Source organism: Ranitomeya imitator, chromosome 2 (genome assembly GCF_032444005.1).
Source record: "Ranitomeya imitator isolate aRanImi1 chromosome 2, aRanImi1.pri, whole genome shotgun sequence".
Taxonomy (NCBI): domain Eukaryota; kingdom Metazoa; phylum Chordata; class Amphibia; order Anura; family Dendrobatidae; genus Ranitomeya; species Ranitomeya imitator.
Genome location: NC_091283.1, coordinates 306,661,289 through 306,684,923, shown reverse-complemented (window position 1 = coordinate 306,684,923; position 23,635 = coordinate 306,661,289). Strand labels below are relative to the sequence as shown.

The window sequence follows — 23,635 nt, the reverse complement described above, 5'->3', positions numbered from 1 at the left end:
TCAGCCAGACTTTAGAGGAGGAGTCCTCAGTTAGATGCGCTGATATACGATTAATGATGAGAGGAACTTCAGTCCTTAGGATGCTCAAACAGGCCTAACAAACATAAGTCTAAAGCAAGGAGTGTTACCCCTGTCTCCAGTTCTGCTTACGGTAGTGACCAGGCCGGATCCTCTGGTGCTTCTGATTCATCGTCATCTGGTGAAGAAGGGCTATCTTTTTTTCCCATAGAAAGTATGGATAACCTGGTGAAATCAGTTAGAAATATGATGGGGCTTTTAGTGGTGAAAGAGGTTAGATCTACAAAGGAAATTATGTTTGCAGGTCTCTCGCAGAAAAAGATATGAGCTTTCCCGGTTATTGGTGTGGTGAAGGATTTGGTCAGGATGGAATGGAGCAAGCAGGGACAGCGCGAGGGTTCCTCTCTTCATCTTCCAGGAGGAGGTATCCCTTTGTCCCTTTGAGGAAGATGACCTGACAGCTTGGTCCAAGGTTCCCAAGGTGGACTCCGCAGTGGCCTCGACTTCTAGACATTTTGTCCTGCCTGTAGAAGATTCTGTGGTCCTATCTGACCCTCTAGACCAGTGTTTCTCAACTCCAATCCTCAAGACCCACCAACAGGTCATGTTTTCAGAATTTCCTTAGTATTGCCCAGGTGATGGAATTAATGCTTGAGCAGGTAATGAAATTATCACCTGTGCAATACTAAGTAAATCCTGAAAACATGACCTGTTGGTGGGTCCTGAGGACTGGAGTTGAGAAACACTGCTCTAGACTGCAAATCAGAGACATTACTTAAAAGATCATGGGAGTCCTGCACCAGAGCCTTTAGACCGGCTATATCCAGCACATGTACAGGAAGGTCAATGCTTGTTTGGGTGGACCAGCTGGAGGAACAGATCAAGAAAGGATTGTCTAGAGAGAGGCTGATGTCCTCTAGTCCATTGATCAGGGGAACTACAGCATATCTAGCTGATGCTTCTGTGGACTCCCTACGCCTGGCAACAAGGTCAGCTGGTCTTGTGAATTCTGTTCGTCGTGTCCTATGGCTGAAGGGCTGGAAGGGGGATGCGCAAAGTCTAAATTGTGCACAATTCCATGCCAGGGTGAGTTCCTGTTTGGCAGCGTGCTCGATTAGATCCTCACCAAGGCGGGAGAGTGACAAAAGGGGTTCCCTAACCAGTCTGTTCCGTCCTACAGGAGGGCCTTCAGAAAGTGACCATTCGGTAGAAGGTGGAATTATGAAAACTGAGATCGCTGGGAGACAAAGGAGACCAAACAAAAAGGTTCCCATTTTAGCGGATCCTCTCCCAGGAAGAGTAATAAATTCCATTGACCCTGACCCTCCTGTGGGTGGCAGGTTAAAAATTTTTTGACACAGATGGCGGGAGATCACTTCTAATCCCTGGACCCTGGGCTTAATAACATCGGGGTTGAAACTAGAGTTTTGTCCGAATCCCCTCAGATTCCTTTGTCATCACCTCTCTTAGATCCCCGGCACAACAGGAGGCTCTTGAGTTGGAGGTTTTATGTCTGTTATCTAAGCATGTCGTGGTGGAGGTCCCGGGAGACCAGGAGGGAAGGGGATTCCATGGGTAGTGAAACCGTCCAGGATAGTTACTATGCTAGCCCTGATGGATGGGGAGCTCATATGGACGATAACCTGGCCCAGGGGCAGAGGTCCATAGAGGAGGCTGATGACTCCTCAAATCTAAAGGAATTAAAGGCAGTCAGTCATGCTCTACATCACTTTCTCCCACAGCTGTGGGGGACGCATGTGAGCGTTTTGTCGGACAATACCATGTCAGTTGCATACGTAAATTGGCAAGGCGGAACTTGATCAAAAGTGCTGATGTCTACTGTGGTGGATATTCTCGAACTGGCCGAAGCCCATCTCTTGTCTCTCTCAGCCCTTCACATCAGGGGAGTGGAAAATCTTAAAGCGGCTTCCTCAGTCGCCATACGTTCTATCAGAGAGAATGGGGTCTCAGTCACCAAGTATTCAGGAATTTAGTGGACTTGTGGGGGCTTCCGGAAATGGACTTGTTTGCTACCAGGGACAACAGAAAGGTCCAAAGATTTGCCTCCCTGAACAGGGCAGATCAGCCGGAGTTGGTCGACTCCCTCCAGTTCCCTTGTCGCTTCAGTCTGGCCTATGCGTTTCCTCCAATGATGGTGCTTCCACAAGTCATCAGGAAGATCAGGGACGAGAGAGCAAGGATAATTCTCTTTGCTCCTTTCTGGCCCAAGAGACCTTGGTTTTCATAGCTCAGGGCCATGTCCATATCCGACCCCTGGATCTTCCCATCAGATCCGGGCCTGCTCTCTTGGGGTCCATCCTGTCATCCTTGGGTGAGAGGTCTCCACTTGACGGCGTGGAACTTGAGGCAGTTGTTGAAATTAAGGGGGTTTTCTGACAACCTGATTAGTACCAGTCTGCAGGGTAGGAAAGAATCCGCAACCAAGATATACAGTAGAGTGTGGAGGAAGTTCCTTAATTTTCATACTGGGCCTTTCTCTAGTGAGGTTCCAGTTGCTGCAATTTTCGAGGGTTGGGAGCTGGGTTTTTCAGTTAACACATTAAAGGTTCAGATATCAGCTTTGGGAGCCCTATCTAGTCGTAATATTGCGGGAGTTAGATGGGTTGCATGGTTTATTTCAGCGTGTGAGCGTAGCGACTCTGTACACATTGCTCGCTTGCCTCCCTAGGACCTGATCTGGTCTTTGATGCCCTGATAGGTCCGTCGTCTGTCTGTCGCATTAAAGTACATATCATTAAAGTACATATTAAATATCCCTGAAGGCAGAGTAGGGCTCTGTTTGTGTCTTTTCAGAGCCACAGGAAGGGGTTTGGAGTCACAAGGAGCACTTTATCACGTTGGATCACAGATACAATCTGTCTGGCTTATTCAGCAAAGGGTGAAGGTCCTCCGGATGGAATAAGGGCACATTCGGCATGGTCTATGGCATTCTCCTGGGCTAAGAAGGCGGACATCTCGATTGATCTGATAGGTAATGCTGCAACATGGTCTTCACCATCTACCTTTTACAGCCACTATAGACTCAATTTGTCATCATCTTCTGACTTGGTTTTCAGGAGACCTGTCCCCAATACGGTGGTCCCTCCCAGATGATGGTTCTCTGAAGTCTCTCAGTGGGTGCTGTCATGGCGAGAATAAAAAAACGGATTACTTACCGTAATTGTATTTTATGGAGTCCATGAAAGAACCCACTTCCCTCCCTTAGTAGCACATAATAGAGATGTGTAAGTAATTCACTCCGGGTGATGGTGGTATATGTTTATACATATTGAGTAGTTTTTATGAAGATGTTCTAATGTTTTCTTGGCGGTTCCTCTTGTACTCTGTAATCTAACTGAGGAGGGGAGGGGGACCACCCCTTTTTATCTGTAGGCTTCCTGTTCCTGGGGGTGGATCCCCTCTCTCAGTGGGTGCTATCGTGGACTCCTTAAAATACAATTACCGGTAAGTAATCCGGTTTATCCTGTTTGTAATAAGAATGGTGGAGATGGCAGGATTAGAGCTGATCATAGATGTGACTTCTCCATCTGTCTGTGACTTTTACAATATTTGTTTCAGGATGAAGATCTGACCCATATTAATACTGCAGAGACATGTGTGAGGGGTGATGAGAGGTGTAAAGAGAAGATTCCTCCAGATGACTACCCAGGTGAGTAGTAACCACTAAATGCAGAGAAGTCACAGATTCTTCTCAGCCACTGTCTGTGGCTGCTTTATCGGTGGTGTAGTCTGGCTGTATCACAATCGTGTGATCACCATTTTGCCTCTAGACCACAACATTCTCCTCCACCCAAAACTGTTCAAATGACTTTGGACTTTAAAAGCCCTTTCTATAGAATATATAGCCTGGAGGGCCAACCTACACCCTGAAATCAGGAGATGCTGGTCGTAACCTGCCCAGATCTGTAAACTGCAAAGTCAAATGACAGTGTACGTAGAATGTGCTGACAAGTTAGAAAGCCACTTGAAGAAAAATACTATGATGGGCCTGTAAGAGAAATCGGAGGGTAATGATGCTGTTGGAATCCTATAACCCTGTTATCTTATTGGATGAATTTACCTTCTCCCCCTTCTGTGCTGCTGAATGTGCTCATATGGTCCCTACAAGACCAGGTCCAGTCTTTCTGGACAAACTTTGCTTTTATGATCGACAACATTAAATGTGCAGTGAGGGCCAAGTGTGAATTTCTGTACTGTAACAGTTTCCCTTTATACCGAATTTTAAATTTTACCCCTCGCCACGACCGCATCCACTTGAGAGAGGGACCCGCCCATAGGAACAGGAAACCTACAGAGATAAAAAGGGCGGTCCTCCTCTCCTCAGTTGGTTTCCTGTTCCTATCGGAAATCCCTGGATTCCTACAGATGGAGGTGGTTGGAGCACCTCCAGATTACCTGAGCCTGTGCACCCGCCTGTGTGGTCCTCTCGATGACAGCAGGGGCTGCGATATCAGTAGCAGCGGCAGGGGAGCCACTGCATGCAGCCTCCCCCCTCGTCTGGTCACCATCCGGCAGGTTCCGGGCGACAAAGCCTGGCCTATGGAGGAGGCATGTGTGTGGGGCCGATCTTCCAGTTACCAGTGGTGGAGTGCGCTGCTAGGAGGCGGTGGCGGCTGCGTTGTGCGGGTAAGTCCGTGCTGCTTCATTGAACCGGAAGTGGTCGGAGCACTTCCGGTTCGCGGCAGGCGGCGCAATGCAGATGACTGCGCAATTGAAATGGCAGGCCGGGGCACAGAGCTATTCGCTCAGTATGCTGTCCCCGTCGCATAACGAGCATCCACCAGCGGTGGAGCAAGATAGCGCTGTCAAAAGCAGCGCTAAGGGCTCAAAATCATCGGCAAAAAGGAGTGGTCGTTCCATGTAAGGATCTGACACTCACATGAGCAGTAAAACGAGGAGTAGAGATCCAGATCTACTCAGACCCCACACAGCGTCTCCACCTCCAAAACCGGTATGATGATGATGATGAAGATGATAGCTTCACTGGGTGAGTGTTTATGATCCTCTACCTATAAGCTGATCCCTTCCTTCTCTGCCTCTCCCCTTAGGCCAAGAAGACCAATAAATCTAAGCATAAGGAGTGTGCTCTGTGTGTGCAACCCCTGCCCAACACGTATCTTAAAAGATTGTGTCAAAGCTGTATAGATCAGACCTTACAGGATGAGGCGGCTGTTACGATCACAAATATCAGAGCCATAATAAGGCAGGAGATCCAGTCTCCGGGATCAAAATCCCTAAAGAAACATGGAAGTAAGCGCCTTTCTCCCGTCTCCAGTTCAGAGTCTGGAGAGGGCTTAATCTGATCCTCCAATACCTCAGGATCATCTCCCAGCTCTTCTGAGGATGAAGGCGGGAGCATGTTTTCCAGTCGACAGTATAGACAACCTTATAAAATCCGTTAGGAACACTATGGGGTGTCCAGATACTAAGGAGGTCAGGTCGGTTCAGAATATCATGTTTGCAGGACTAAGCCAGAAAAAACAGCGTGCCTTTCCAGTCATTTCCGCTATTAAAGACCCTGTAAAAAAAGAATGGGACAAACAGGGCAAAGGGTTTCTCCCATCATCTTCCAAAAGGCGTTACCCTTTTAGTGATGAGGAATTAGCAGTGTGGTCTAAAGTCCCTAAGGTAGATGCGGCAGTAGCATCCACCTCAAAGCAATCTTCCCTTCCGGTAGAAGACGCAGGAATCTTACTAGATCCACTAGATCGTAAGACTGAAGCTCCCCTTAAAGGATCTTGGGAGACTAACACAGGAGTCTTTAAACCGGCCATATCAGGCACATGCACAGCTAGGTCACTATTAGTTTGGATAGACCAGCTGGAGCAACAGGTAAAAGGCAAGATCACATGAGAAAAAATTCTCCAGACAGTTCCACTGATCAGAAGTGCTGTGGCATTTTTAGCGGATGCTTCAGCGGATTCTCTCCAACTGGCAGCGAGATCAGCAGGCCTGGTCAACGCGGCTCGTCAAGCCCTCTGGTTGAAAGGATGGAAGGGGGATGCACAGTCAAAATCCAGACTATGTAAAATCCCGTGCCAGGGTGAGTTCCTGTTTGGAAAGGTTTTTGACGACCTACTCAATAAAGCAGGAGAAAGAAGGAAGGGATTTCCTAAACAGTTTCTTCCTTCTTATAGGAGAGCGTTTAGAAGACGGCCATTTAACAGGAGAAGGCCATATGAGCCACAAAGGGATCGCTGGGAAACAAAACAGAAAGGTGCCGTATTTAGTAATCCCGAAACATCCAGATGTGGTAGATACCATCAGTAATGAAATCCCCGTGGGTGGAAGACTGAAATATTTTCACCACAAATGGGAAAGTATAACTTCAAACCAGTGGATCCTTCGTCTAGTAAAATCCGGACTAAAATTAGAATTTTCCCAACTACCAAGGGATAATTTTATTGTAACATCACTGAGAGCGCCGGAACATCAAGAAGAGCTTCAGTCATCTGAGTCTTTTGGCTAAGAATGTTCCTACAGAAGTACCAAAGGATCAGGAAGGGAGAGGATTTTATTCCTCTTTGTTTCTGGTTCCTAAACCGGATGGTTCTTTTCGTACTATAATTAACCTAAAAAGATTAAATTCCTTTTTGCATGACCACACCTTCAAGATGGATTCAATAAGGTCCACTATTAAACTTTTGTTTCCTAGATGTTTCATGACGGGTCTAGATTTGTAGGATGCATACTACCATCTTCACATCTATGCAGAACATCAACAATACCTCAGAGTGGCGGTCAACCTACAGGGCTGGATCCGTCACTTCCAATTTACGGCTATGCCATTCGGCCTTTCCATAGCTCTTCGGGTTTTCACAAAAGTCATGCTCGAGGTGATGGCTTATCTGCGTCATCAGGATACGTTATTCGTACCTTACCTAGATGACTTTTTAATAATTGGAAATTCAGCCTCGCAATGTTAAGAACGTTTGGCTAATACCATTTCATCTTTGCAGGCTTTAGGTTGAATTGTGAACTTCAAAAAATCCAGGCTTCATCCAGAAACACTTCAGTCCTTCCTAGGACTAATCTTAGACTCTGTAAGTCAAAAATGTTTCTTACCAGAATCCAAAAAATTAACCATAATTTCAAAAGTTACTATGGCAAGGTCTAATCCTCAAATGTCCCTAAGAGATGCCATGTCTCTTTTAGGCTCACTCTCCTCCTGCATCCCTGCGGTTCAATGGGCCCAATATCATACTAGGGCCTTGCAACATGAGATTCTGTATGCACAATCACATTGTCATGGTCATTTAAATACAAAAATTACCCTATCAAAAGACGTGATTAATTCACTGCATTGGTGGTTTAGATAAAAATCATTTGTCCAGAGGTGTCTCATGGACAATAATCTCCTCTAAAATAGTCACCACTGACGCAGGCCCAGAGGGGTGGAGAGCCTATTTCGGTAAAAATATAGCTCAAGGTCGCTGGAATACGGTAGAGATTCAGCAGTCCTCCAACTGGAAGGAACTAAAAGCGGTTAATTATGCCTTAAATGCTTTCCTTCCTCAGCTCCAAGGATCCCATATGAGAATCCTATCAGACAACACAACAACCGTCGCATATTTAAATCGTCAAGGCGGAATGCGATCAGGAAGTCTAATGTCTTCAGCGGCAAACATTTTCAACCTAGCAGAACCCAATTTTCTGTCGCTCTCCATATTACAGGAGTAGAAAATTCAAAAGCCAACTTCCTAAGTCGCCATACACTCCGCCAAGGAGAATGGACTCTCAATCCTCAAATATTCAGGAGCATAGTGAAGATATGGGGTCTTCCACAAATAGACCTGTTCACCACCAGAAAAAACAGACAAGTGCAGATGTTCGCCTCCTTAAATGAAGTAGATCATCCAGACATAATAGACTCGCTCCAGTACCTGTGTAACTACGACCTAGCCTATGCCTTTCCTCCAATGATGCCGATTCCGTTGGTCATCAAGAAGATAAGGGAAGAAAAGGCCAGGATCATTCTGACAGCACCATTCTGGCCAAAAAGGCCTTGGTTCTCTTGTCTTCGAGCGATGTCAGTTTGCGATCCTTGGATTCTGCCAGTGATCCCAGACCTACTGTCTCAGGGTCCATTTTACTATCCACAAGTGAAAGGCCTTCACCTAACGGCGTGGAACTTGAGAGGCAAATACTGATATTAAGAGGGTTTTCTCGAGAACTAATTAACACCTTACTGTTAAGCAGGAAGAAATCTACAACTTTAGTATACAGTAGAGTATGGAAAAAGTTCCTGACTTTCTATACAAAACCCTTCTCTAGCAAGGTTCCTATTAAAGCCATGCTAGAGTTCCTACAAAAAGGCCATGCATTGGTTTTGTCAGTCAATACATTAAGGGTTCAGGTGTCCGCTTTAGGAGCCCTCTATAATGCTAAAATAGCAGGGGACAGGTGGATAGCAAGATTCATTAGAGCATGCGAAAGATGTACCCCAGTACATATCCCACGTTTACCTCCCTGGGACTTGAATCTAGTTCTTGATGCTTTAACTGAACCCCCTTTTGAACCCTTACATTCTATTTCTCTAAAAAATCTCACGTATAAGGTTGCCTTATTGATAGCCTTGACCTCGGCCAGAAGAGTAGGGGACATCCAAGCTCTCTCCATAGACCCTTCTTTCTTTTTTTTTTGAAAATCTGTTTATTAGAGTTTTATGAAACAGTACAAATCATACATTTCCAATATTGATAATACAGTAATGTAACAATATTAATGATATTGTATCCCAAAACCCTCCCTCCCCTACATAAACCAAAACATGAACCTCCAGACTCTGCGTACACTTGACCATAGAAGTATCTTGTTGTGAATTCTGTTGTCGGGCTCCCTCCTGTGGTCATGAATGGTACTTCGGCTGGTTCTGTCCATGGACTTCCTCTGGTGGGTGTTTCTGAGTTTCCTTCCACAGGTGACGAGGTTAATTCGTTAGCTGGCTGCTCTATTTAACTCCACTTAGATCTTTGCTCCATGCCACCTGTCAATGTTCCAGTATTGGTCTAGTTCACTCCTGGATCGTTCTTGTGACCTGTCTTCCCAGCAGAAGCTAAGTTTCAGCTTGTATTTCTTTGGTTTACTATTTTTCTGTCCAGCTTGCTATTTTTTATTGTTGTCTTGCTTGCTGGAAGCTCTGGGACGCAGAGGGAGCGCCTCCGCACCGTGAGTCGGTGCGGAGGGTCTTTTTGCGCCCTCTGCGTGGTCTTTTTGTAGGTTTTTGTGCTGACCGCAAAGTAACCTTTCCTATCCTCGGTCTGTTCAGTTAGTCGGGCCTCACTTTGCTAAATCTATTTCATCTCTGTGTTTGTATTTTCATCTTTACTCACAGTCATTATATGTGGGGGGCTGCCTTTTCCTTTGGGGAATTTCTCTGAGGCAAGGTAGGCTTTATTTTTCTATCTTCAGGGCTAGCTAGTTCCTTAGGCTGTGCCGAGTTGCATAGGGAGTGTTAGGCGCAATCCACGGCTATTTCTAGTGTGTTTGATAGGATTAGGGATTGCGGTCAGCAGAGTTCCCATGTCCCAGAGCTCGTCCTTATTATCAGTAACTATCAGGTCATTCCGTGTGCTCTTAACCACCAGGTCCATTATTGTCCTGACCACCAGGTCATAACAGTACAGGTGGCCCAAAGTACTAATGCATCTCAATAGAGGGATAAGAGAAGTTCTGAGACCATTTTTTTTTCTTTGCAGTGTGTCTTGTCTCTCTTTTCCCCTTTACCTCTGGGTGGTTCAGGACACAGGTGTAAACATGGATATTCAAGGTCTGTCCTCTTGGATGGATAATCTCACTACAAGGGTACAAAACATTCAAGATTTTGTGGTTCAGAATCCGATGTCAGAGCCTAGGATTCCAATTCCTGATTTGTTTTTTGGTGATAGATCTAAGTTCTTGAATTTTAAAAATAATTGTAAATTGTTGCTTGCCTTAAAACCTCGCTCCTCAGGTGACCCTGTTCAACAAGTAAGGATCATTATTTCTTTGTTACGTGTTGACCCTCAAGACTGGGCATTTTCCCTTGCGCCAGGAGATCCGGCATTGCGTGATGTTGATGTGTTTTTCCTGGCGCTTGGATTGCTTTATGACGAACCTAATTCAGTGGATCAGGCAGAGAAAATCTTGCTGGCTCTGTGTCAGGGTCAGGATGAAGCGGAGATATATTGTCAGAAGTTTAGAAAGTGGTCTGTGCTCACTCAGTGGAATGAATGTGCCCTGGCAGCAATCTTCAGAAAGGGTCTCTCTGAAGCCCTTAAGGATGTCAAGGTGGGGTTTCCCATGCCTGCTGGTCTGAATGAGTCTATGTCCTTGGCCATTCAGATCGATCGACGCTTGCGTGAGCTGTTGTGAATTCTGTGGCAGAGCTCCCTCCTGTGGTCACAAGTGGTACTTCAGCTGATTCTCTCTGTGAGCTTCCGTTGGTGGAGGAAAGTGGTACTGCGGCTTCTGAGTTTCCTTCCTCAGGTGATGTTGTGAAGTCGTTAGGTGCTACCCTATTTAACTCCACCTAGTGCTTTGATCCTGGCCTCCAGTCAGTGTTCTAGTATTGGACCTGTTTCCTCCTGGATCGTTCCTGTGGCCTGCTGCTCTGCATAGCTAAGTTCCTCTTTGCTATTTGTTTGCTGTTTTTTTCTGTCCAGCTTGTCTATTTGTTTTTTTCTGCTTGTTGGAAGCTCTGGAACGCAGAGGGTGTACCTCCGTGCCGTTAGTTCGGTACGGAGGGTCTTTTTGCCCCCTTTGCGTGCTTTTTGTAGGGTTTTGTGTTGACCGCAAAGTAACCTTTCCTATCCTCGGTCTGTTCAGTTAGTCGGGCCTCACTTTGCTAAATCTATTTCATCTCTGTGTTTGTATTTTCATCTTTACTCAGTCATTATATGTGGGGGGGCTGCCTTTTCCTTTGGGGAATTTCTCTGAGGCAAGGTAGGCTTTATTTTCTATCTTCAGGGCTAGCTAGTTCCTTAGGCTGTGCCGATTTGCATAGGGAGCGTTAGGCGCAATCCACGGCTATTTCTAGTGTGTTTGATAGGATTAGGGATTGCAGTCAGCAGAGTTCCCACGTCCCAGAGCTCGTCCTTATTATCAGTAACTATCAGGTCATTCCGTGTGCTCTTAACCACCAGGTCCATTATTGTCCTGACCACCAGGTCATAACAGTATCTCATGGAATTGGTGAGTTACCACCTATCCGCTGTAATAAATACCATTGAGTATTTTCAAACTGTGCTCTCAGTTTCTCGCTAGTCTCTAAAGGGAGCGATGGAATAAATATAGCCCATGTGGAAAAGAATTTGCCTACTTGTTTTTCTTTGTTGGTCAGTGCGTCCAACCACTCCATTCTGAATATGAACTGAATTTTTGTGCGAATGAAAGGGAGCGAAGGGACCAAAGGACTCAACCACTGGTGCAAAATACTCTTCCTTGTTGCTGAAGCCCATATCGTAAGTGTTGCCTTGATGTGTTTGGGTAATTTGCGAGATGTCTCATCTAGGATATTAAAAATGGCCCATTGTGGAGTGAGTGTGAAGCCCACCTCACAAATTTTTTGCAATTCTTTATGTACTTCGCCCCATAGTCCCCGAATTTGCGGGCAGCTCCATAAGTGATGATATATGTCAGTATTATGGGCTTTACATTTGGAGCATAGGTAGACGATGGATGGGGACATCTTAGATTGCAGACAAGGTGTGATATAGGCTCTATGTAATATTAAAAGTGCCATGTCAGTATAACTGCTGTATGGCAGAGTCTTTCTTTGTGCCATGGTAGCTTTAAAGAGGTCACTCACCTCCAAGCATGGCATATCCCTCAGCCACCTAGCCACTCCCGTGGTTTTCCCTTCCCCCACCCATTTCCTACGCAATATTGAATAAATGTTACTTATAGAAGCCGGGTGAGATTTTGCATTTCGGATAAACCCATCTAAATTGGTCCTCCCCTCCACCATCCCCCCCATTGACTGACATTTCTGTACCAAGCTACGCGCCTGGAGAAATAAAAACGGTTTATTGTTAAATAATGGGAATCGTTGTGACGCCGTTTCAAAGGATATTATTGAGAAATTAAGATCCAGGAGGTCTATTACCTGCCCGCATCCCTGGGAAGCCAAAAGCTTATAAAAAGACGGTACAGAGCCCCTCAGAAACCCCGGATTTCCCAAAAAGGTCTGGAAGGGGGATAGATTGTACCTTAGCTTACAAATCTTCCTACATTGTCGCCAAGTTTGCATCGTTTGCCATAGTGATGGGTGGTCATGTATTCCCACTGGGAGGTCCTCCCCGCCTAGATGTAATAAAGCCGGTAGCGAAATGTGTGGGTAAAATTGTTGCTCCAATTCAACATTTGCAAAGTGAGAAAGACCCCTAATCCAATCAATTGCATATCTGAGGTTAGCTGCTAAGTTATATCTTCCCAGATCAGGAAAATTAACACCACCCTCCAATTTAGTCGCCTGTAGTCTTGCGAGACTTATGCGTGATCTACCACCAACCCCCCAAATGAATTTTCGGAAGTTTAGGTTCAACAAATTCAGATCTGATCGAGTTAGGGGAAGGGGCAGAGTCTGAAAGGTGTATAGCAGTTTAGGAAAAACTATCATTTTAATTAAATGGCATCTACCAGAGAACGACAGTGTGAAGTGTTTCCAGGAATGGAGAAGATCAATTATGGAGGAGATTAGTGGTTTGTAATTAGCTCTATATAAAATAGATGGGTCTGCAGGTAACCGTATCCCCAGGTATTTGATAGATTCCTGGCACCAGTGGAATGGGAATGTGGGGTCGCTCAACCTCCCGGATCTAAAAACCGCCAAGGCCTCAGATTTACTGTAGTTAACTTTGAATCCAGAGCATCTACCAAAACTCTCTAAGATATGCATGATGGCCGGGATTGCTTTTTCCGGGTTGGCAATGAATTAAAGAACATCATCAGCAAAGGCTGAGATTTTTACAGATGTAGCTCCCACCCTCACCCCCTCAAAAGCTGCCTCGTTCTGTAGTGTTCTCAGGAAGGGGTCTAATGCTATGTCGAACAAAAGTGGAGACAAAGGGCAACCCTGTCGTGTCCCCCTCTGAATCTCAAAGGGTCTAGATAGAACATTGTTCACGGACATCATGGACAATGGCTGTCTGTAAACTGATTTGACCGCTTCACAAAACCACGGGCCAAACTCTCGGAATGATAGCAGATCATATCGATAATTCCATGCTACTCTATCAAACGCCTTGTCAGCGTCGAGACTTACCACAATAGTTTTCATATGTTTATTTGCTCTACTATAAGATATGGCGCTCACAGCTGTCCTAATGTTGTACGTGATGGATTTCCCGTGAATGAATACAGTTTGTTGTGGCGATATCAATTTTGGAATTATTTTCTGTAGTCTATCTGCCAGGATTTTTGTGAAAATTTTAAAGTCTGAATTTAATAATGAGATAGGTCTATATCCCTCAACCTGAGTATGGTCTTTACCTGGTTTTGGGAGAACAATAACCACCGCCTCATTAAACCGGTCTGGCAGGTGACCAAGTCCAACTATCTTATTAAATAACTCACTCAAGTGGGGAGCTATACATGTACCTAGGATCTTATAGTGTTCGTTGCTGAACCCGTCTTGGCCTGGTGCTTTGGATACTTTAAGTTTAGATAAAGTCTGTACGATTTCTGAAGGTGTTATTGGGGAGTTAATGGTTTCACTCTCTTCCTCTGTGAGCGCTGGAGCAAGGTGGTTTTTGAGGAATTCCCCACTCCCTCCTCCTGCCTCTGACCTATATAACTCGCTGAAAAAAGAACGAAACTCATCCACTATCTCTTCATTTTTAATTAAAGTGTGACCATTACGTTGTTGTATTTTGTATATTCTCGTTGGTTTCCTATATGGCCTTGTGAGAGATGCCAACACCTTCCCCGGCTTGTTACCCCATTTAAAATATTTTTGTTTTTGGTAGTCTAAGTTGAATAAAGCCATTTCATGGGCCAGAGTATCTGCCTCTTCCTTAGCCTTCAAAAAATTTTCCTTTGTCAGTGGGGTGTTATTTAGTTTAAAATCCTTGTAGGCTTGGGTTACTGATTTTTGTGTTTCCTTAGCTCTATTCATAATGTCTTTTTTTTTATGGCTGACATAGGAGATAATTTGACCCCTCAACACGGCCTTAGAGGCCATCCAAAACAAGTGTGCGTCATCACAGTGGACCTGATTATCGTTTTTATATACTCCCCATGACATTTGTAAGTATTTTCTGAAATCATCTGATTGGTATAGGTATGAAGGAAAGCGTCACCTCCTCTCCTGGTGGATTGGGGATACTAGTTTGGATGGAAACGTCACCGGAGCATGATCTGAGATATGAATGTTTTGTATATTTGATTGTGTTACTAAGGGTAACAATGACTCGTGTAACAACCAGCAATCAATCCTGGCATGTGAATCATGTACATGGGAGTAATGAGAGTAGTCCCTCTCCAAGGGATGTTGTAGTCTCCATATGTCAATTAAATCAAAGTGATCTATTAGTGATTGAATACCACTATCCTGCACCAAACGATGAGTTTCTTTAGGGTTAGATCTATCCATGGAGATGTCTGCTACCTCGTTGAAGTCACCTCCCATGACTACCCGTGACGTATCCCACCCCACCAATCTCTCTCTTAGTTTAACCTGAAACTGAACCTCAGGCGTGTTTGGGGCGTAAATGTTGACTAGATTAAAACACATTCCTTCAATCATAATTTTAACCAGCAGAAATCTGCCTTGAGGATCTTCTAGAGTGTCAAGTATCTCATAATTGAGGCCATTATATATCAGTATAGCTACTCCTCGTTGTTTTTTTTGTGTATGAGGCCTCAGCACAGAGTGTATATTTTCTGCTTAACAGAGAGGGATGACTACCCTTAATCCAATGTGTTTCCTGAAGAAAAATTATGTGGAAATTTTGTTTTTGTAGAAAATGTATAACTTTTTTCCTCTTGACTGGGGAGTTTAGTCCATTGACATTCCATGAGCACCATTGCAAGGAGCGGATAGTGGTGTCTTTAGTGCCTGCCTGGTCAGTCATTAACCTATCCCTTTTCGGGTGACCGCCAGACCCACCTGCATAAGTTGTAAGTGAGATCTCCACCCATCCCAGCGAGTGAGCGTAAGATCTCCCAGGACCCAAGATTTAAGTGTACGTAAGCAGAGCCCTTCCCCCCTCCCAATTCCCTTCCCCAATTTAACTTTATAACAATAACAGATGTACTCAACCTTAGAGTGAGCATAACATAGAAAATAAACATGCCGCTTAAGGGCACAGGAGTATTATCATAAACACGATATCACATAATAATGACATATTAAAGTAGCTTTCTTATTCAGGAATTATTCAAATTAGAGTGAGCCCCGGGTGCTTCCCGAAGGAATTCCAGAGCCTTTCCTGGATCACTGAAGGACCGGTTTTTCCCCTCCATGACAAAGCGCAGGATCGAAGGATATTGCAGACTAAAGCGAATGTTTTTATCCACCAGTATTTTACAAGCAGGGTTGAAGGCTTTGCGTATGGCTGCCATAGCGGCCGAGTAGTCCTGGAACAGTAGTAGTTTGTGGTTCTCATACAGCAGAGTACGTTGTTTTCTAAATGCTGCCAAGATGCGAACTTTATCTTGGAAGTCCAGGATTTTAAAGATGACTGGACGCGGCCTGTCCCCTTCTCCTCCCCTCGGGGGTCCTAGTCCATGCGCTCTCTCAACAGCCACGACGCCCGATGTTGGCGATACCCCAAGAGTTTTAGGCAGCCACTCAGATGTAATTTTTACTAGCTCCGAGGGAGGGATAGACTCTGGGAGGCCTATAAGTCTCAAATTGTTGCGACGGGACCTGTTTTCAAGGTCAGTAAACCTATAGGGAGGGCAAACAAAGTCAATACTCCGCCATAATATATATATAAGAAACCCAATATGAAAAAAGAAAGGCAACACTAGTGCCACGCACAAGTAAAAATGGTCAGGTAAACCATACAAAAAGTACATATAAGTATATGCCTATAAATGACCAAAGTAGGTGAGCTTGATTACTCCACATGCATTGATTACTCCACATGCATAAATATCCAATTGAATGATTGTGCTAATAGCTAATAAAGCATAGGAGCAGCCACACCAACAATAGAAGGCTCTATGGCGTACCACATCAATAAGGAGGTTCAGGGTATAAACATGTAAACAATTACTTTAATACAATCCTAGTACTGTAAGGAAACCCATACAGCCTATTGGGAATAGTATGTGCCGATATTTTTGGGGACGTCCCGTAAATATCTAGTAGATAAGGCCAAAAATAAATCCTTAATGGTAGCAATGGATAGAGGTGGATAGTAAGAAATATAACTGAAAACAATGAACCAACCTGCTGCTTGTGCGTGGAAAGAGGGGCCCCAACGCGCGTTTCGCATACGTTGCTTCCTCGGGGGGCGCACAAGCAGCAGGTTGGTTCATTGTTTTCAGTTATATTTCTTACTATCCACCTCTATCCTTTGCTACCATTAAGGATTTATTTTTGGCCTCATCTACTAGATATTTACGGGACGTCCCCAAAAATATCGGCACATACTATTCCCAATAGGCTGTATGGGTTTCCTTACAGTACTAGGATTGTATTAAAGTAATTGTTTGCATGTTTATACCCTGAACCTCCTTATTGATGTGGTACGCCATAGAGCCTTCTATTGTTGGTGTGGCTGCTCCTATGCTTTATTAGCTATTAGCACAATCATTCAATTGGATATTTATGCATGTGGAGTAATCAAGCTCACCTACTTTGGTCATTTATAGGCATATACTTATATGTACTTTTTGTATGGTTTACCTGACCATTTTTACTTGTGCGTGGCACTAGTGTTGCCTTTCTTTTTTCATTGCATCTGTTTTACTGTTGTCTGTACTGTTGTTGTATTTATATACTCTTTTAGATTTTTGTCTTCAATAAAATTGTTCATTTTAGCTCGTTTGTCCATTCTTCTGTTTTCAAGGTCATCTACTTTGTCTATAAGATCCGAAATGATCTTTTCTTTATCATCTAGTTTGTCTGTGAGAGTTATGGTGGAGTCCTCCAGGTCTGATATTCTTTGTTCCGCATCTGTTATGCGTGCGCCCTGGGTATTAACTTGTGAGACTATTGTGTCCAATGAAGTTTGGAAAGCTGCCAAACGATTGTCTATCTCAGGCATCAGCCGTTCTATGATAGCGGTTGCGATTGACTGTGGGTTATCTGTATTGGTATCAGCTTTTTGTGATACCGGAGATGTGCCTGCCTGGTTACGTGTAGAACTTCTGCCGGCCTTGGCATTTTTACCCACAAATTTGTCCATGGTTAGATGGATGCCTGAAGTATTTGTTAAGTTGTCAGTGATATCTTTGTGCTTGGTAACTACATCTGGGGATGAGTTTAAAGGTCTCTTACGTCAGTGCATCAGGTGAGCTTTCGCTTAAAACTTTGTGCCGTCTAAAAATGTTGCATATACACTGTAGTTACTATAGGGCTGTGACAGGAGCCAGTACTGAGCTCCAGCTACGCAGTTTGTGCAGCAGGTGTGCTTCCTGCAAACTTTCAGAAACGTTTCTCTCCTCGCCTCACACCCCTGCTGGCGTTATGACTGACCCAGGTCAGGGGTGCTGCTCACCTTCTCCTGCACCGGCGCTGCTATCTCCTATAAGTCTCCACGGGGCAATGTCCACAGTGTGGGGGGGGGTCTGGCACGCCTTCCGCTGGAGTACTCCAGGTCCCGCAGCCTTCACCTGCTTCCCCCGTGCAATGGTAATGTATATGTCCCCTGTGCCGCTCACCTTGTCCTAGCGGCGGCAGTTGCGGTTTGGCTCTCCTCTCCCCTCCAGCGGTGCGCAGCGGGCTGTGAGGACTGGCGCGCTTTCCAGCAAAATGGCGCCGGCTCACCTTCTCTTCCCGCGCTGATCTTCCTGCACCCCTCTGGTGCCGCTTACTGTCCTGGGACGCCTCGGATCCTTGTCAGTGACTCCTGCCCTCCTTCCTGGCTAAGATCGGTGCCGCTGTGTGCCGAGCACTCTTTCTCCTCCGATCTCTTCACCGCCTCCGACCTTGCTGGCCGGGAGCGGCGCCACGTGCTGCGAGGTATGTGGCGCTGATTGCGCCTCGTGACTCCCGGGGGGTCCGGAGAGCTGGGACTACCACGGGTGCTGTTGTGAATTCTGTGGCTGAATTCACTTCTGTGGTCACAAGTGGTATTGCAGTCTCTGGGCTTCCTCCCTCAGGTGTTTTGGTGAGCTCGTTGGCTGCCTTGCTATTTAGCTCCACCTGAGTCTGTCTTCCTTGCTCCTTGTCAATGTTCCAGTGTTGGATCTGAGCTACTGCATCTTTCCTTGGGCCTGCTGCTCTGCTAGATAAGTGCTTCTAGTTTGTTTTCTGTTTTTTCTGTCCAGCTTGTTATTATCTTTTGCTGGAAGCTCTGAGAAGCAAAGGGGTGCACCGCCGTGCTGTTAGTTCGGCACGGTGGGTCTTTTTGCCCCTTTGCGTGGTTTTCGTTTTAGGGTTTTTTGTAGACTGCATAGTTCTCTTTGCTATCCTCGCTCTGTCTAGAATATCGGGCCTCACTTTGCTGAATCTATTTCATTCCTACGTTTGTCTTTTCATCTTGCTAACAGTCATTATATGTGGGGGCTGCCTATTCCTTTGGGGTATTTCTCTGAGGTAAGTCAGGCTTGTATTTCTATCTTCAGGCTAGTCAGCTCCTCAGGCAGTGCCGAGTTGCATAGGTAGTGGATAGGCGCAATCCACTGCTGCTTCCAGTTGTGTGAGGATAGATCAGGTACTGCAGTCTACAGAGATTCCACGTCTCAGAGCTCGTCCTATTGTTTTGGGTTATTGCCAGATCTCTGTATGTGCGCTGATTACTGCACGCTGTGTTGCCTGATTGCCAGCCATAACAGTACAAGGAGCCATTCAATGATTTCCAATAGAGGGAAAAAAGAAATCCTGGCATCATTTTTTTTTCTTAGCTCTGTCTTCAGTCTTTTTTTTCCCCTAGACATTAGAGTGCTTCAGGACACAGCTGTGGACATGGATATTCAGGCTCTGTGCTCCTCAATGGATAATCTCGTTGTAAATGTACAAAAGATTCAAGATACTATTGATCAGAAATCGATGCTAGAACCAAGAATTCCGATTCCTGATTTGTTTTTTGGTGACAGAACTAAGTTCCTGAGCTTCAGAAATAATTGTAAGCTATTTTTGGCCTTGAAACCTCATTCTTCTGGTAATCCTATTCAACAGGTTTTGATTATTATTTCTTTTTTGCGCGGCGACCCACAGGACTGGGCGTTTTCTCTTGCACCAGGAGATTCTGCATTGAGTAATGTTGATGCATTTTTCCAGGCGCTGGGATTGCTTTACGATGAGCCTAATTCAGTGGATCAAGCTGAGAAAAATCTGCTGGCTTTATGCCAGGGTCAGGATGATGTAGAAGTATATTGTCAGAAATTTAGAAAATGGTCAGTACTCACTCTGTGGAATGAATCTGCACTAGCGGCTTTGTTCAGAAAGGGTCTCTCTGAAGCTCTTAAGGATGTAATGGTGGGATTTCCTATGCCTGCTGGTTTGAATGAGTCTATGTCCTTGGCCATTCAGATCGGTCGTCGCTTGCGCGAGCGTAAATCTGTGCACCATCTGGCAGTATTGTCTGAGAGTAAACCTGAGCCTATGCAGTGCGACAGGACTATGACTAAAGTAGAACGGCACGAACACAGACGTCTGAACAGACTGTGTTTCTATTGTGGTGATTCTACTCATGCTATTTCTAATTGTCCTAAACGCACTAGGCGGTTCGATAGCTCTGCCGTTATTGGTACTGTACAGTCCAAATTCCTTTTGTCCATTACCTTAATGTGCTCTTTGTCATCATATTCTGTCATGGCGTTTGTGGATTCAGGCGCTGCCCTGAATCTGATGGATTTGGATTATGCTAAACGTTGTGGATTTTTCTTGGAGCCTTTGCGGTGTCCTATTCCGTTGAGAGGAATTGATGCTACACCTCTGGCCAAGAATAAGCCTCAGTACTGGGCCCAGCTGACCATGTGCATGGCTCCTGCACATCAGGAAGTTATTCGCTTTTTGGTACTGCATAATTTGCATGATGTGGTCGTGTTGGGGTTGCCATGGCTACAAACCCATAATCCAGTATTGGATTGGAACTCTATGTCGGTAACCAGCTGGGGTTGTCAGGGAGTACATGGTGATGTTCCATTTTTGTCTATTTCGTCATCCATTCCTTCTGACATCCCAGAGTTCTTGTCGGACTTTCAGGATGTATTTGAAGAGTCCAAGTCTGATGCCCTTCCTCCGCATAGGAATTGTGATTGTGCTATCGATTTGATTCCTGGTAGTAAATTCCCTAAGGGTCGTTTATTTAATTTGTCCGTACCTGAACACACCGCTATGCGCAGTTATGTGAAGGAGTCCCTGGAGAAGGGACATATTCGCCCATCGTCGTCACCATTGGGAGCAGGGTTCTTTTTTGTAGCCAAGAAGGATGGTTCGCTAAGACCGTGTATTGATTACCGCCTTCTTAATAAGATCACTGTTAAGTTTCAGTATCCCTTGCCATTGATTTCTGACTTGTTTGCTCGGATTAAGGGGGCTAGTTGGTTTACTAAGATTGATCTTCGTGGTGCGTATAATCTGGTGAGAATCAGGCAGGGAGATGATTGGAAAACGGCATTTAATACGCCCGAGGGTCATTTTGAGTATCTGGTGATGCCGTTCGGACTTGCCAATGCTCCATCTGTTTTTCAGTCTTTTATGCATGACATTTTCCGTGAGTATCTGGATAAATTCTTGATTGTTTACTTGGATGACATTTTGATCTTCTCAGATGATTGGGAGTCTCATGTGAAGCAAGTCAGAATGGTTTTCCAGGTACTGCGTGCTAATTCCTTGTTCGTGAAGGGATCAAAGTGTCTCTTCGGTGTGCAGAAAGTTTCATTTTTGGGGTTCATCTTTTCCCCTTCTACTATCGAGATGGATCCGGTTAAGGTTCAGGCCATCCAGGATTGGACTCAGCCGACATCTCTAAAAAGTTTGCAGAAATTCCTGGGCTTTGCTAATTTTTATCGTCGCTTCATCTGTAATTTTTCTAGCATTGCCAGACCATTGACCGATTTGACCAAGAAGGGTGCTGATTTGGTTAATTGGTCTTCTGCTGCCGTGGAAGCTTTTCAGGAGTTGAAGCGTCGTTTTTGCTGTGCCCCTGTGTTGTGTCAACCTGATGTTTCTCTTCCGTTCCAGGTCGAGGTTGATGCTTCTGAGATTGGTGCAGGGGCGGTTTTGTCACAGAGAGGTTCTGGTTGCTCAGTGTTCAAACCATGTGCTTTCTTTTCCAGGAAATTTTCTGCTGCTGAGCGTAATTATGATGTGGGCAACCGAGAGTTGCTGGCCATGAAGTGGGCATTCGAGGAGTGGCGTCATTGGCTTGAGGGTGCTAAGCATCGCGTGGTGGTTTTGACTGATCATAAGAACCTTACTTATCTTGAGTCTGCCAAGCGCTTGAATCCTAGACAGGCCCGTTGGTCGTTGTTTTTTGCTCGTTTTGATTTTGTGATTTCATACCTTCCGGGCTCTAAAAATGTGAAGGCGGATGCTCTGTCTAGGAGTTTTGTGCCCGACTCTCCGGGGTTATCTGAGCCGGCGAGTATCCTCAAGGAAGGAGTCATTGTGTCTGCCATCTCCCCTGATTTGCGGAGAGTGTTGCAGAAATTTCAGGCTAATAAACCTGATCGTTGTCCGGCCGAGAAACTGTTCGTCCCTGATAGGTGGACTAGTAAAGTTATCTCTGAACTTCATTGTTCGGTGCTGGCCGGTCATCCAGGAATCTTTGGTACCAGGGAGTTGGTTGCTAGATCCTTCTGGTGGCCATCTCTGTCACGGGATGTGCGTGCTTTTGTGCAGTCCTGTGGAATTTGTGCTAGGGCTAAGCCCTGCTGTTCACGTGCCAGTGGGTTGCTTTTGCCCTTGCCGGTCCCGAAGAGGCCTTGGACACATATTTCGATGGATTTCATTTCTGACCTTCCCGTTTCTCAAAAGATGTCTGTCATTTGGGTGGTCTGTGATCGCTTTTCTAAAATGGTCCATCTGGTGCCCTTGGTTAAATTGCCTTCCTCCTCTGATTTGGTGCCTTTGTTCTTCCAGCATGTGGTTCGTTTACATGGCATTCCTGAGAATATTGTTTCTGACAGAGGTTCCCAGTTTGTCTCGAGGTTCTGGCGAGCCTTTTGTGGTAGGATGGGCATTGACCTATCTTTTTCCTCGGCCTTCCATCCTCAGACTAATGGCCAGACCGAACGAACCAATCAGACCTTGGAAACATATCTGAGATGTTTTGTTTCCGCTGACCAGGATGATTGGGTGTCATTTTTGCCGTTGGCTGAGTTCGCCCTTAATAATCGGGCCAGCTCGGCTACCTTGGTCTCTCCATTTTTCTGCAATTCTGGGTTCCATCCTCGTTTCTCTTCAGGACAGGTTGAGTCTTCGGACTGTCCTGGTGTGGATAATGTGGTGGACAGGTTGCAGCAGATCTGGACTCAGGTAGTGGACAATTTGACCTTGTCCCAGGAGAAGGCTCAGCTTTTCGCTAATCGCAGACGCCGTGTGGGACCCCGACTTCGTGTTGGGGATCTGGTTTGGTTATCTTCTCGTCATATACCTATGAAGGTTTCCTCTCCTAAATTTAAACCTCGTTTTATTGGTCCGTATAGGATTTCTGAGATTCTCAATCCGGTGTCTTTTCGTCTGACCCTCCCAGACTCCTTTTCCATACATAATGTATTCCATAGGTCGTTGTTGAGGAGATACGTGGCACCTATGGTTCCATCTGTGGAGCCTCCTGCCCCTGTTTTGGTGGAGGGGGAATTGGAGTATATTGTGGAGAAGATTTTGGATTCTCGTGTCTCTAGACGGAAACTCCAGTATCTGGTCAAATGGAAGGGTTATGCTCAGGAAGATAATTCCTGGGTTTTTGCCTCTGATGTCCATGCCCCAGATCTTGTTCGTGCCTTTCATGTGGCTCATCCTGGTCGGCCTGGGGGTTCTGGTGAGGGTTCGGTGACCCCTCCTCAAGGGGGGGGTACTGTTGTGAATTCTGTGGCTGAATTCACTTCTGTGGTCACAAGTGGTATTGCAGTCTCTGGGCTTCCTCCCTCAGGTGTTTTGGTGAGCTCGTTGGCTGCCTTGCTATTTAGCTCCACCTGAGTCTGTCTTCCTTGCTCCTTGTCAATGTTCCAGTGTTGGATCTGAGCTACTGCATCTTTCCTTGGGCCTGCTGCTCTGCTAGATAAGTGCTTCTAGTTTGTTTTCTGTTTTTTCTGTCCAGCTTGTTATTATCTTTTGCTGGAAGCTCTGAGAAGCAAAGGGGTGCACCGCCGTGCTGTTAGTTCGGCACGGTGGGTCTTTTTGCCCCTTTGCGTGGTTTTCGTTTTAGGGTTTTTTGTAGACTGCATAGTTCTCTTTGCTATCCTCGCTCTGTCTAGAATATCGGGCCTCACTTTGCTGAATCTATTTCATTCCTATGTTTGTCTTTTCATCTTGCTAACAGTCATTATATGT

General features: G+C 45.4%; 1 protein-coding gene across 2 annotated transcripts in view; it reads left to right on the top strand.

Moving 5' to 3' along the window:
* The window catches only part of LOC138666937 (zinc finger protein 585A-like), a 43,907-nt gene that overhangs the window by 3,277 nt on the left and 16,995 nt on the right, over nt 1–23,635 (top strand). For both annotated transcript variants that reach the window (XM_069755132.1, XM_069755131.1), the window contains exon 6: nt 3,598–3,688. In XM_069755132.1, coding sequence (XP_069611233.1) covers nt 3,598–3,688 — 91 coding nt within the window. The remainder of the gene's footprint in view (nt 1–3,597; nt 3,689–23,635) is intronic.